At 41.3% G+C, this 15,516-nt stretch overlaps 1 protein-coding gene across 1 annotated transcript in view; it reads left to right on the top strand.

Moving 5' to 3' along the window:
• The window catches only part of GALNT2 (polypeptide N-acetylgalactosaminyltransferase 2), a 105,408-nt gene that overhangs the window by 64,257 nt on the left and 25,635 nt on the right, over positions 1 to 15,516 (top strand). The window contains exons 3-7 of the mRNA XM_075412092.1: positions 1,438 to 1,591; positions 6,703 to 6,801; positions 7,365 to 7,432; positions 8,346 to 8,411; positions 11,628 to 11,749. Of these exons, the coding sequence (XP_075268207.1) occupies positions 1,438 to 1,591; positions 6,703 to 6,801; positions 7,365 to 7,432; positions 8,346 to 8,411; positions 11,628 to 11,749 (509 nt within the window). The remainder of the gene's footprint in view (positions 1 to 1,437; positions 1,592 to 6,702; positions 6,802 to 7,364; positions 7,433 to 8,345; positions 8,412 to 11,627; positions 11,750 to 15,516) is intronic.

Raw genomic sequence — 15,516 nt, 5'->3', positions numbered from 1 at the left:
GGCAACGGGCACAAACTGAAGCAGAGGAAGTTCCTCCTGAACAGGAGGAAGAACTTCTTCCTTCTGAGGGTGACAGAGCCCTGGACCAGGCTGCCCAGGGAGGCTGTGGAGTCTCCTTCTCTGGAGATATTCCAGACCCACCTGGACGCGGTCCTGTGCAGCCTGCTCTGGGTGACCCTGCTTCGGCAGGGGCATTGGACTGGGTGACCCACAGCGGTCCCTTCCAACCCCTGCTGTGCTGGGATTCTGAGATATCTCTGGAACATGCTGCTTACTGAACTTAATTGAAAGTACCTCAGAAACTTTGTGTGTTAGTTATCAAAACAGTGAATATATTAGATCCTCTCATCTGTGATAAACAGTGACTCCAAGAGACAGCTTTTGCTCTGTATCTCTTTTTTTTATGCCAGTGGCATTCTGTGTTCACCACAACAGGCTTGCAGGAGATGCTCATACGCATCCATTTTAAAACAATAATGTTTGTATTGCATTAGAACTTGAGCTCCGAGTTTCAGTTAAAGGTGGTATAAATTTGCTGTAGGTAGCATAGGTTTGGCAGGCAAAAAGGTAAATGTTCAACCAGAGGTAAGAACTGGTAATTTAAAGACACTTGGTAAATATCATGTTGTTGTTGTGCACCTGAAGGTGGTGAAGGACCTCAAGTGTCGTTCCTGGTGGCTGGATGCTGGTGTACCTATCCATGTGAGTGCCACGACCGGTCCCACGGTAACACGGCCCTTGTCAAAGATCTGTGAATCAGTTCTGTTTAACAGGCATGGTGGTGCTGGGGTGATGGTTGGACTTGATGATCTTAGAGGTCTTTTCCAACCTTAGTGATCCTATGATTCCTGTGTCCTATTGGAGAGCGATCTACCGGTCTGCCCATGTGAAATGCTGGTTTTGGAGAATAATCTTGTCTCGGTCTTCTGAAAGGCCTGTTCCTCAAATGGTTCGATTATAACCGACTGTGGTTTTACTTGTGTGGTGAGACAGTAAATTAAATTGTAAAGTCTTTGAAGTCTGGACTGGTTCTTAAAACAATAAATGTTTCTTGGATAGCTTTCTAGCCAGATCATCTGCCGTTATTAATGCCTGTCGATATGTGGAGGGTTTTTTTTTTTTTTAAATGGGAATTGTGTTAGTTGGGGTTAAAAAAAAATCCAAACAAAACAGACAAGATGTAGCACGGTCTGCTGATTACTTGTCTAAACTGAGATCTGTAAAATCGTTCAATTTGCTGTTAATTCACAGGATGTTCTAGAGGAATTTAATACGCACAAGCGACTGATGTTTCACTGTTAACAGTACTGTTGATGTTTAATTACTTTGTTGCAAATTTAAAACCCAGGCTGTTTCATTGGTTACATTTGGATGGCTGAATGCTGTTCTGTAGATCGCGAAGATTAAATTGGATATTTTCCTGGTTTTCTACTGCAGGAAAGGTTCGGTGGCAAGACTTTGATCAGGATGCTTATGTCGGCGCTACCGTGGTGCGGTCTGGGCAGGATCCGTACGCCCGCAATAAGTTCAATCAGGTTGAAAGTGACAAACTGCGGATGGACCGAAGCATTCCTGACACCAGGCATGACCAGTAAGTGCCACACTGAGCTGGGTTTGACTTGGATTAACCGTTTTGTATTTGTGGCTTTGGAGCAGAAGGTGGTCCTTCTAAAGCAGGAGCTCTCCAGCTTTCGAAATGACGGGAACAGTAAGCTGTGGTGTGATCCTTGAACAGTGGGTTAAAGAACAATGAATCTTATTCAGGTTTTTCTGTTTCCATGGCTCCCATCGGTGTGTATTCGATATCCAAACTGGTGCTGCATTTCTGTCTCTTCTTGTTGCTGTTGATCTGATGGCTTTTCTTGATTTCTGCATTTGTCGCCGTGAGGATGATCAAGCAGTGGAGCAGGTTTCCCGGGGAGGGTGTGAAGGCCCCAGGCTTAGGGATGCTCAGAGCCCGATGATGCACAGCCTGCTGTGGCTGGCCCTGCTCTGAGCAGGGAGACTGGACCAAAAGATTGCCAGCGGCCCCTTGTGATCCCAGTCGTTCAGTGATTCTGTTCTGAGTGTGTGACAATTGTCAACTCCAGACCGAAAGGAATCCGCTGATGCACACCCTGGTGAACATAGGACAGAATTACACTTCAGGTGCTTGCAAACTTTTGCTATGGCAGGCTGCTTGTGCAGGCTCAGGAAATAGTACACTTCAGAGTAAGGAAAATATGTTATTTTCTTGTGGATAGAGAAGACTTTAGTTTCAAAAAGGGTTTGAGTGACTTGCATTAGTCATGTATAAGCAGAAATGATTAGTATTAAAACAATAGTTGCTCATTAGGACTTCCATAACTTAAAAATGACAAAAGCAGGCTGAACTTGGTCTTAAAAACTAGGCAAGCTTGGTCTCAAAGCATAAAATTAGCCAACTGTGTAGGTTAATTTGCCTAAATAATTCTGCAGTTAGGATGAACATACATTCACAGCTTTGTGGGTAGAAGAAGCTGGAGGAGATGCCAGAGGAAGAAAGAAAAGGAAGGTGCCTGCTTTTTTCTCCATAAAGCTCTTTAACCAGGAATGGCGTAGCGAAGATGATTTCTATAAAAATTCAGATGCTCACTGTGTCATTGTTTCAATCCCTTGTATAATAGCATGGGTTTAGGTTCCTTCAAGGAGGTGATTTGTAGATAGGGTAAAGTCAGTCTTATATAATTTGCCATTAATTGAACAGATAAGTAGGAAGAATCTAGTGCTTCGCTTATTGCCATGAAAGAGGTGAAAAGCACAGTGCCCGTGGTGTACTGAGGAGTTGAAAATGACTTCTGAATTTTCTTCATCACATGTACTTCTTTCACAGGAAATGCATTCCAACTTTTTAGACCAGGTATTCTTTTCCCGTAAGAGCAAAACTCAGCCACCAACTTCTAGAAGCTTCCATGACTCAGATATGCTGAATTGGGAACTTTTCTAGATATTTAATAACCTCTGAGGGAGGTCTAGCAGACAAATGCTCTCATTTGAGAAGAACTTAAATAATAGATGACAAGAGACAAATTATATTACAGTGGCTATGTTTGTTTTAACTGTCAGTGTTGTGATTATATGCTGACCTGCCTGGGTTTTTTCACTAAACGGAGCTGGAAAAGAGCCCTGCAGTGGAGAGAGAGGTGTTTCTGCGGAAAGGCTATATGTGATTATTACTTAGATTTTGCCATGGAGCAGATTTAAGTGCCCATCAGTCTGTAAATGGTCATTTTTTTTTTTTGTTGGTTGTTTTTTTTTTTTTTTTCTTTAAGAAAAACCCTGCAAATTGTCCATGATGCTTTCCCTGTCACGTTGCAATTAAGTTTCCTTCTATTTTGGCAAGGACGTTCACTGCAGAAGCTGAAAGTCGCGTGAAATGTTTGCTTGGGAACTGTCCAATGGCAAGAGCAAGAGCAATAGCCATGGGAAGAAGAATATGTTACAGATCTGAGCACGTGACACTTGGAAGCATGTTATTTTCAATAAAATTGGAGGCGACTGGGTGAAGGTTAAGATTTCTTATGGCACTGCTACAGTCTTTGTCTTCAAGAGGAGAAACCTGGATGAGGAAATACTTGTTTCTGCAAGTTTTTATTATTTGTATTGGTGTGTCTAAGAGGCTGTTTGACTTTAAAAATAATTACATAATAATACTATTTAGTTGCTGAAGTTGTCTAGGCTGTTAGGAGCAATTTATCAGGGTTCTACTTTAGATATGTAAATGCGTGTGTAATTACACATCTCTTAATATTATAATTGTTTAGTCTTTTCTGCATCAGACAAACTTTCGCTACCTCAGCTTAAGACCAAAGTTTTCTACTTACTCTTTGTGAGAGCGTGCCAGCAGTACTAGAAAACACTTTGGGTCGCCTGTTTAAGCTGCTTGCCTTTATTTCAACCAAAAGGGAGAGGTGAGCGACAGGCAGACGCAACGCAAGAAAGGAAGCAGAGAGAGGAGGCCTGAGCAGAAGGGCAGATTCTTGCCCCGGCTGATGCTCACAACTGCCCCGTCCAACAGCTTGGAGAAACCTCAGGGTTTCCTTCTGCTGCAGTCTGCTGACAGCCTGTAACCGAGGGCTGTCCCTCTCCTGGTAGACCGTGGAGATCCAGAAAGCGAGCATCACGGTCGTAATGGGAAGCTTCCAGCGCTGTCCTCCTGTCAGTGTCAAACAGTCGCCCAAGTGGGGTGAAAGGAGAAATACTCTGGGTTTTTTGTGGACCGATGTCTACCACGCCTACTTTGGACCAGTGGTTTCTGATCACATCTCTTGCCTGATGTGTTGGCATGATTCCTGAGAATTGCTGGGAAATGCTTTAGCTGGACCAAACCGTGTTTTCTCTCTCATTTGGCAGCTATTAGAAGCTCCTGATCTCACACTCGAGCTTTGTTCTTAAGTAGAGAAGAAACAAACTTTTCTGTCTTTTTGGTATCTGTTGAAGTGAACGTTCTCCTTGCACTGGTTGAAGTGGATATTTCTGTCAAAATATGGTTTCAGCAAACCATGGAGGTTTCAGAAAATTTGTTAATGGCGTGAACTAGTGACTCAAATTTCTGGGGGAAAGAATGTACTTCTCATGTTTTAACTGATTTTATTGACCTATACTAAGCAGTGGAGGTCTAGATTGAAGTTTTCGGGTCAAGTTCTGTTTTATCCAAATGAATTTCCTCATTCTGCATGTGTAAGTGCTGTAGCTTGAGGAAAGAAAGTCTAATCTGTGCCAGGAGTGATGACATTGTTTCTTTGGTTTGAGTTTCAGCTGTGGCCCTGTTGACACGGCAGAATAGAAGGAGGACAGCTACTGACTCAGTTAAAGCAGGGATTTTTGAAGAGCTGAGAGCAGAAATACTCAGTGAAACATTCCTCCAGTTTTATTTGGAATTCTAAAAATCCCAATTTCTCCCGCAGAAATATGCAGTAGTGCTCTTGAGTTTTCTTAAAATTGGGAAGCTTCATTGCCTTGAGTAATTCTACCCTGAGATGTGCTCTGGCTCAAGTACTCTTCTGCAGAGAGATCCACAGAAGTTTAACGTGACTTACTAAAATTGTTCTAATGCAAGTGCTTCATGTGATAACTGCCTGCACAGTAGGCTCGTCCTCTGTGGGCAATTGGAAAGTTAGCAGAAAAAAAGAGGATCTCTTGTGGCACCACAGGCTTTGGTGTATGATAGCTGTATGTCTCGTAGCTGTCTAGATGGATTGTCAGGAGCTCACAGTAGAGGTAGTCTTAATTTTTTTACTTTCAAGGAACACATACAGGTTTGATTTATTGCTTCAACGCTGGGCCTAGTGCCGAAGCCATCTTGTATGCTCACCGTTTGAGAAACAAAGCTCGACAAGGTCTTGCTAATCTGGCACAGCAGTCGTGGGGTTGGAATGGGCATTGTTTTTCAGAGAAATTGAGGTCACCACAGCACCATAATGTTTGGTTTCACAGCGAGCACTAACACATGTGATGCTCTGGGTGTGTTACATCGAAAATGCTGCAGGTCCTTGGGATTTTGTGGGGTGGGCAAGGGCAAGAAGCGCATCGCTGCTCACTCTCGGATTCCACGAAGTTGGAGATTGATTTCTGATGCACGTCATGGATGTTTGATCAGGTGCAGAGGCCTTTTATATAGGCAGAGGCCTAGGTTTAGAAGTTTAGGTAGCAACGTAACTTACCTCTCTTCCCTTAAAAGCTAGTTTGAGTAATACTACACAGGGTACAGAATTACTTGCTGAATTTGCTACAAGTGTGTGCTAGCTGGGTTGTCCCCTCTGAAGATAACTAGGCCTGTTAAAGCTCTACCACTAATACTAAATGAAGGATATGTGAAGAAATACATCATTTCTGTGCGTTACTGTGTGCATGGGTATCGGTATTGTGACCTGTCAGACCGTAATGTGTTCAGCATAAACTCAACATAGAGTGTTTTCTAGTACTGTTAGTTTCTAATACAACGAGAGTAGCCTTTCTTTTAGATTTATTGTCGGTGGATTTAAACACCTTAATTTTATGTACTCCTGCAGGAAATATTTTGGGATTTGCTTCTTTTTGCTGATTATTTCAGGCTACTAAAGGTGATGAAAAATGAGTCGACATAGATGGAATATTTCATTATCTTTATGGTTTGGAAGGATGTGGTTCTGTGTTTAGTTGGCTCCACATTGTCACAGCTAGCTTTGTTTTTCAAATTCTGAATGTTAGAATCCTGAAAAACAATTTTCTGTTCTAATGAGAATTTGTATCTGAGCAAGACCAGGAATGCTACAGTAGCTTTAAAAATGAAGAGAGAAGTGGACACGTGCCATTCTAAAGAGGAGACACATGGTAGCCTGTGAACCCATGCATTTGCATTGAAAATACGCTCATTTGCTTAGATGTATGAAATGCTCTTAAAGTAAAATGAGCACTCTGGTTTCATGCTCAGTTGCATAAAAGGTATTTATGACACACTGCAGTGATGATGGTCTGGTGACTTTTCGGAACCTACCTATATCTGACACTGACTGGTTAGACAACTACCAGAAGTGGCAAAAGAGGAGCTGATTATAATCTCGCCTGAAAACAAGATATTTCCTTCTTCCTAGGTAGATGTAGTGCGTACATGAGTTTAGTAGGTAGCTGTTTCGTGATGAAAGCTGTTTGCTAACCCTGGGGTGTAAATGTGGTGTCCAAATGACAGGGTGTTATGTCTTTCAGGTGCCAGCGGAAACAATGGCGGATAGATTTGCCAGCCACTAGCGTGGTGATCACCTTTCATAACGAGGCGAGGTCCGCGTTGCTGCGAACTGTCGTCAGGTATACCTAAGAGACCTTGAATTTTCCCTAAAGGCCGTGGATTTGTGTCAGATAATGGTGTATGATAAGGAAGGGAAGTAACAATCCATCATGCTTTTGTGAACCATTTGCAGAGGGAAGGATGGGTCTTAATTTCATTGATGCCTCCAGTTCTTACATTTTGAAATAGCGATGTTAAGCAAAATCGCCCCCCTTTTCTACAAATGCACCAAAGTATGGAACCAGTAACCACATGAGCTTTGAGGCTGGCTGTATAACTAGTTTCAAGAAAAAGTCAGGCAAGGGGGACTCTCAAGGGCTATTTGGCGTAAAGATATCTGCCAAACTTGGTGCTACAATTTATCTAATGCACTGATTTTTGGAGGCTGGGATTTGGGGAAGGGACAATTCTACACGTGCCTCTTCACAGACACTTTTCATGGGAAGAAACCAGTAGCTTTTATTGAGGATAGCATCCTGGGCGAGGTTCTACTGTGGCTTAACAAAGTAACTGCTTTTATAACATTAGTGTGGAAAATTTAGACTTAGTATTGAATGCCTTTTTTTTTTTTGGTCTGTTTCAGTGTCTTGAAAAAAAGCCCATCGCATCTTATTAAGGAAATCATACTGGTGGATGACTACAGTAACGATCGTAAGTACTTTTACAGGGTCCTAACTTTATTTTTTTTACTCTAGTAAGACTTCCTGTAGATGCTAGTAGGTGACTCGGTTGAGAATAGGTCACATGCACAGGAGTTTGCAGAGACTCATCCAAACCCAGGTCTTAATTCTTTCATATCTGTCGTTGTGGAAATGTAAAGAGTTCTGATGAATACTTCAGGTGTATTTTATTACTTTCTGTTAGCCGAAGGAGCAGAGTGTATTGCTGAAAACAGCCTTTCCATAGTATGTTACATGATGTAAAAATAAAACCTGTGGTGCTTGCACAAAATGCTTTTGTAGCACTGCTTTAAATGAATGCTGGTCTCCATTGATCTCGGAAAAATTCCTTCTGAACCTAAAACAAGTCAAGGTCGTGTAAGTACTAGGGTATCCCGATACAAAAGTGAACAGTAGAAATGGACCTCTGAGTAACGTTTCATAAAGGAAGCTAATGTCTGCACTTGCATTGCGAGTTGATAACTAGCCTAGGGTAGGTTTAAGCCTTAATCTTGGTTAAAAAATGAGCTTTCTTATGTGCAAAGAAAACAGTTTATTTAATCCTATAGAAGTTATTTTTTTCTTATGCAATGTAGAAACTGTCTAAAGTAAGCAAAGAGAATATCATTCAATAAAAATATTTCAAGAGTGTAAGATTAAATTAGCTTTAAATAATATAATGAAGGTAGTAATTTCTTAGCCTGGTAACTTTTAATTTCTGGTGAGATGAGTAGGTATTTTTTTAAGCATATATCTTATATTTAACTATTTACGACCATAAACATTTTCCACAACAAAGCTTTTGTTTCTCTTTGAAGACAGCCTCTCTTATGGTATACAGTGTTGGATATCAAAATGGTTCTCATGCCTTGATTTTTTGTTTTTTATTATTTTATTTTTTAAAGCTGAGGATGGTGCTCTCTTGGGAAAAATTGAAAAAGTGCGGGTTCTTCGAAATGATCGCCGAGAAGGTAGGCTTCATCTGGGGAAAGGAAGATACAAATTCCGCTGTGCTGCCTCATCTGTTCATCTTCATCAAGTCCTTTAAAGGAACATTCTGCTATACATTCTGTATTAGAGGGGGGAGTTTCACTTTATAAATCAACTTACTAGTGGAAAAAATAAAGACAATTTCGTTTGTGCGAGTAAAACCAGTAATTCTGATGAATTCCATATTGTTCTGTGCCCAGTTGCTCATTGCTGACTTTGATGGTGAAAGCTGACTTGGGAAATTGCCTTTCACCTACAACCTCTCCATGCTCTTACTGTACTGAATCTGTACGTAAGCTGTTCCCGTTGTACAGAAGGTCTCACTGTAGACTGTATGAATGTTTGAAAAGGTCTAGCTTAAAAAGAGCCCTTTTTTTTTTTTATGCTGGCTTTCTTACTAGACAGCATTTTAAGGATCCAGTTGATGGGCAGCCTGGCAAACGGTTTGTTTTGGCACACTGCAGAGGGTTTGAGCAGCCAGTTTTGCTGAAGCCAGTGGGCCATGTAACTAACTTGTCTTACATTTTTTTTGTTGTCTTTGCTGCTTTGTAAATTGTGGTCTCATATCACTGAGCCCTTCAGTCAGCGGTTGCCTGGCTGTGGAGCTTAAAGTATTAGACATAGGCAACTGTTATTCTACAGCTGTTTGAAGTAATAACTGAGAGCTGACAGTTGAAATAGCTGACTGAATTAGCAGATATGTGCTTGTTTATTTTTATAAGCACCGTGTTTTCCAGGCTGCCACCCTGGCCTGGGGAGCAGCTACAATCATTAGCTTGTCAGGAACTGGAAAGGACATGCCCAAAACCTGTGTTATCCCATAATTGAAGTTAGTACGAACTGATGGGTTCTTAATGTTTAAACATTTTGTTTGGAATATACTGTTGAACAAAGGCTTATTGAGAAAGCAGCCCTTTTCGGACTTGCCATGGTTGCAGGGTTCCGAGTAAGTTAATGTCGTTTATCTGATCAGTACAGCACTGAAAGATGGAGATGAAAGTAATGGAAAAACCAGGCTGAAGTAACACTTTCCTAATTTTTATTTTTTAGTGATTACAAATACTAACTTTGCACTGCATATACAGATTTGTACTTAAATGTATGAATTTTATATCTGAAAATGAAATATGATTTGACAAGTCTTTTACTATGTCAGAAAAGAACAACTATTTGCAGATTGAAGGCACAGAACTAGTTTAATCATTGTTTTTCTGAGATTAAGGTTAAATTATTACCCATGGGATCTACTGCACTGTTCGTAAAGTTTTGCCTAGGTATCCATATGTGCACCCAGGTGATAATTTTTTAAACTAAAATACTGTAAAATTTCATTTGATTGCTGGCTTGCTGTGCTTGAGTTTGATACTTTGCTTTTGAAGTGTAGGCTGATACTGATATCTCAGACATACACAGATTAAAATTTAAGAGAATCAGTAAAATCAACCAGTACACAGAATGCTGAGAGTAACACGGTAGTATGAACAACAGAGGAAAGCAATGTGTTTTAAAACAAAAATTAAAATAAAGAGATGGTGTCTGTGGAGGGGATGATGCTGACTGCCTTGCTTTCAGAAAGAAGTGGTAGTAGCTCTTAGGCTCATCTGTAGGACCAGAGTTCATGGGGACAGATGTGTTTTGAAGGGTGTGGTAGTCTACAGAAGGAATGTCCAGTGGAATCTTCTTGACTCTTGCTGTTGCAAGACTGAATGTGGTTGTAGAGGACTTGGTGGCCCATGCAGTCGCCTTCATTTTTTTGCCCCTAAATCTGAAATTAAAAATGCTGCTCTGTGTTTTCTATGGAAGCAGAGCAAGGCAGTAGGCTCCATGAGAATGTAAGTTATAAATAATAAGCTCTGGAAGGAGGAATTGCAAAAGTAAACTGAACATAGAGCGCTTGAGGAATGGTCTGATGTGGGAAAACTGACCAGAACAGGTTCGAAGGTTGGAATTAGGGAGACAGATGAGAACAGCGAGGTGTAGTTAGCTGCCCGTGTGCCACGGATGAGGTGTAGAAAGTACTGTCAGAGAGCATCAGCACAGCGCGTGTCTTCAGCAGGGAAGTGCTCACATTTGCGGTAGAAGATGGTAAAAGGATCTCGGTGGGGCTGTTGGTGAATGTAGGACAGAGTGAACAAATTTTCGTGTATTCTGTTTGGCAGAGTCATGTTTTGCAGGTTTATTTTGTAAAGGAGATGGGAAGAAAGGAGGTTGACTCTTCTGCAAAGTTTGAGTTGCGGGGAGGGGGAACAGAACAGATTTGGTGGGAAACGAGGTAGAAGGGAAAAGGCAAAAAAATAATTACTTGACACTGGTCTTGAGAGACAATGACATCAATGAATTTTGAATAGTAATGGAGAAGAGTGGGGAAGAAATTTGCAAAGGAATGAGAGGAAGCTTGTTATTTTTCGGTGTTGAAATGCACGGCGGGATGTTCTGGCGTATGTGTGTATATGTAGAGCTCATCCAACGCCTAAATATTAAAAGGGAAGGAAGGAAAGGAAGAGGGTAAATCAGTGAGGGGATCGGTGTAATTGAGCTGTAGAGAAGAACCTTTACTTTATCAGAAGTTTTCTCCTAAAGAAATCTTTTCAAGGTAAGATTTAAAAAAACCAAACCAACCCACAAAAACCACCCAGCAAACCACGAAACAAGAGAATTACAAGAAACACAGGGGAAAGGCAGTTGAAAGGGGTGGGAGGAAGGCTCTCAGACATGAATTAATGGTCCATGGTTATTTTTGGAAGAAGTTAATAGAAGAATGGACAGACTGGGAACTAAGATGAGGGGGTGGCAAAAAGGTGGGGAGGAAAAGTTTAATGATGGTGCTTTCCTCAGTCCTGTCGTAGAACTGTAGGAAAGGTGTTTGTTTTCAGGACCGATCTTGAATAATGTTTATCAGTATAAATGCCCTTTACGGTAATGCAGACCCAGCTGTATTTGTGTCTCACGTTTCAGAAAAAGGTACTTTAATTCTTCTACTTTAATCAGATTGAAACCTGTAGAGCAGGTTGGAGGCTTGCACGCCATTTGGGATGAAGTGATTTCACCAAGTTGTTAACTAGCATCTCATTTTGATAATGGAACTTGTCTGAGTTAGAGTGATTTAAGTCATGACTTACTTGGAATGCAATAGTTTCTCACTACTGTTGATTGCTTTCCTCAGCAACTGCTTATAACTTTTAATCTTTGCTTCTCAGGCTTGATGCGCTCGCGTGTCAGAGGGGCGGATGCAGCCCAGGCGAAAGTGCTGACCTTCCTGGATAGTCACTGTGAGTGCAACGAACACTGGCTGGAACCGCTTCTGGAAAGGGTAGCTGAGGTTAGTAAAGAGTTCTTTTAAAGTAATTTCCTGAAGGAGTAGCTTTTAAATTTTAAAGCCATCTGGTTTATACTACATTAATTTAATGCATTTTTCGAAGGAAGCTTTTTGTCGGAAGTGAGATGGTGAAGATGGTCGGAGTGTTCTGTGATTAAAACCCCTTTTTGTTCATTTAGTCTGTGAATGTAGGAACATAAAACTTGAATATTTATTATTATCTTTACAGGCAATTTAAATACATGCTGCTTTGGTTCGTTAGGGACCTCCTCAGAAAGTGCTGAAAATCTTCAGGGCAAAGTATAGTTCTCCTCAACCAAAATCACCTCAATGTAATTCAGTTTACCTGTGCATTTATGCCTCATTAAGAGTTGGTGTGATAATAGGAGAGAGGTTGAGCCGTGAAACCAAAATTCTCATGGAAATTAGCAGGGACTGTTGGCTCTCAGCTTCTATGAAAATGATGTTTAGTCTGTGTCCTGGAAAAGCAATAGGGAGGGTTGGGAGTGAAAGGATGCTGTTTTCTCCAGGGGTTGGTTATACTTGCTAACTTGCTCTGGAGGAATTCATTTGAAGCAGAAGGTGAATCAAGTGTGATCCCAAAAAGCTCTGGGGAACACTCAAGACAAAAGGGTTTTTCTTCCTTCTTAATTCCATTCCCTTTCTGGTAAACTCCCCTTCCTGGAAAGGCTTTCTTTCAAAAGGCTCCTAGGCAAAAAGGTTTTGCTAAGCTACCCTGTCTTGTTAGTGCCCAGTTCTCTGCTTATTCTCCCTATGCTTCCCTCTGCATTTCCTCCCCAAAAGGGAATGGGGGATAAAAAACAAGTGAAACCTGTATAGTCAATATGCCAGTGGAGAAGCTATCAACCGACAACCGATTTTCCTTACTCCGTCTGGTTCTGTGATGGTTTACTGTGTATTCCAGAAATACTGTAAGTTGCCTAAAACACATCAGCAGTTAAAATCCTATTCTGGAGTAGAAATAACTTTAATCTACTCAAACCTGGACACTATTAAAGTACCTACAGCCTACAGAGCCCTTGAGCATGCATAACGTAGCTGTTCCTGCTATTTTTGTGCCCATGTAAAGTGTCGCAGCCTCAGAAGGGTTGGGGGAATTTCTCTATAATTATTAACTAGGAAAATAAACTTGAAGGCATTAAATATATCTCAAAAGGAAGTGAAGAATGCTTTCAGCTAAAGTACTAATGGATTGTAGGATGTGGGAAGTGTTTTCAAGCCTTTTTGTGTAAATGGTTTAAAGCCTCTACCTGTTCAAGAAATCAGAAGAGAAATGGTAGTTTTGAGAAAAAACCCCTGCTTTTAGCAAGACAGCTATTTTGCCATTTACCCTTTTTCTTCTCTATGCCTTTTTTTCGGGGCATACTCACTTAGCTTTCTGAAACAGATATAGGATATGGAAAAGTGGTACCTTTGCATCGTAACAGACCGTAAAACCTCTTAATAAATTGCTGTCAATTTTGTGAAGACCCAGCGTTACACGGGGCATACTTTGGTGGGAGAAACTGGTGCAGGTTTTGCTTTGTGCAGCAGCTGCTTTTTAGCAGCACGTGAATTATTAGGTCCTTTAAAACTTGCTCATCACAATTGTCACCGTGATACACACTAATCATGTTTGCCCTTGAATAGTTTTCAGCTGTATAAATACAGTTTTCCATGCTTAAGAGCTTGATGTACTGTTAAATAAATTATTGATATGGCATTCCAGTTTACTTTCATCTGGGAAGATTCCCAACCAGCAAGTTACGGGACTTGATAAATTAGCTTCTAAGCTTTCTGCTTGTTCAAATAATGAAGGCATGGAGAGTGTTTACATAGAGTGCACGATAGTTCTTTGTTATTTTAAACAAATTGATTTTGCTCACAGTGCAGATGGTATGTTAATTGATGTTAATTGGCAGCATTTTCTTGATAGTCTCAGTGATGAGAAGCTGAATAGATGTGAACTCCTATCTGCTTTGGCCTCAAAGGTAATTTTTTAAGGTCCAGGCCTACTATACATTAATACAGTATTTTCTGAAGTGCTGCTTCATCTGTTCTGTATGTGGTGGGAGGTGTGGGGGTTTTCTTTTTTCCTTTTGCTCCAGAGTTGCCCACTTGGCATTTAATTCTGTTGGACTTGTAGCTGTGTGTGTTACAGTATAAAAATACTCTGTCTGATGTGCTGTAACCACTTAAGAAAGCTGTGTCTTGGACATCTGGCTTGTGTTAGGAGCGCCTGAGGCACGAAGCTCTCCTTTTCAGCTGAAGGGTGACCCATCCCACAGTTTTCTTCTTTGAGGTGGTTTCCTGGTTAGAGTATCTTTGTCTATTGACCAGGCTTGCTTAGCGTTCCTAGAGGGGTCTGACACTGCCAGGGATTTTGCTTCGGCAGCTTGAACAAAGGCTTAAAGCAGAAGCAATATACATGTAAGGTGAAGGCTTTAGAGTTCAGAATGTGTGCAGATACCTGTATAACCTGGAGCTGGCGTATCTTCTCCCTCTTTGCTCCCTCCTGCAGAATGGTTTTGTGCCTGATTTCTCACAGCTATGCTCTGCGTCTTCTGGATTTTTTGTGTGTGTGCTAGGGGTGATTAAACGAGGAGCCAGTGGAGTTTAACCCTTTGCTTCCCCCAAAATATCAACATAGTAATAGGTGTACACAGCCTTGAAAACATTGGTAACTACTAGCGATTTCATGAACATGTGTATACTGGGCTATTTCCTTTTCTAATTTCTAATCACTGTGATGGTCTATTCTTACAATACATCAGCTATGTGAGGAAAATAATAATTGGAAGATTCTGGTGCAGAACTGAACTAATCTGTTTTCATAGCATAACTGTAAGTCCTATATTCCTTTTTCATATCTGTCTCAGATTTTGTGACCTTGAACAAGTCAATTTTTAACTGGCACAATGCTGAAAGGAAAATATTTATATTTTCTCTTAAGAGCGTTGTGAAGCTAAATCTCTGAAGTATCTTGAGATTTTTTTAGAGGGGGAAGCAATGTATACAGAACCTTGAGGATAATTTCTGATGGTTTATGAGAATAATACATAATAGTCTAAGACTCTAGAGCATACATAACCTCTTTATGAAATATTAAAATGAAATAGTCAGTTACAAATTTCCAGGCACTAGACACTTGCACTATTCACGGGCAATTTCTTTCCATTACACTTGCCAAGTAGCACATGGTTTTCCAGTTGTGTGTTCCATTAGAAGTCATGGTGTCAACCCTTCAAAATGGAACAGGAGATTACAAAAAGAGGAGTTCTTTTTTGCTTGTGTTTTTGTTTCGAAAATGCACACCAGATTTCTGCTGTCACAGAATCCCAACATGGCAGGGGTTGGAAGGGCCCTCTGTGGGTCACCCAGTCCAACCCCCTGCCGAAGCAGGGTCACCCAGAGCAGGCTGCACAGGACCGCGTCCAGGCGGGTCTTGAATATCTCCAGGGAAGGAGACTCCACAGCCTCCCTGGGCAGCCTGGTCCAGGGCTCCGTCACCCTCAGGGTGAAGAAGTTCTTCCTCCTGTTCAGCTGGAACTTCCTCTGCTTCAGTTTGTGCCCGTTGCCCCTTGTCCTGTCGCTGGGCACCACTGGAAAGAGTCTGGCCCCGTCCTTTTGACACCCACTCTGAAGTTATTTCTAAGCATTTAGAAGGTCCCCTTGCAGCCTTCTCCAGGCTAAACAAGCCCAGCTCCCTCAGCCTCTCCTCGCAGGAGAGATGCTCCACTCCCCTCATCATCCTCGTAGCCCTCCACTGG

The sequence above is a fragment of the Opisthocomus hoazin genome, chromosome 2, assembly GCF_030867145.1.
Source record: "Opisthocomus hoazin isolate bOpiHoa1 chromosome 2, bOpiHoa1.hap1, whole genome shotgun sequence".
In the NCBI taxonomy this organism is placed as follows: Eukaryota; Metazoa; Chordata; class Aves; order Opisthocomiformes; family Opisthocomidae; genus Opisthocomus; species Opisthocomus hoazin.
The sequence above is the reverse complement of the archived record's forward strand: the minus strand, read 5'-3'. Positions and strand labels throughout refer to the sequence as shown.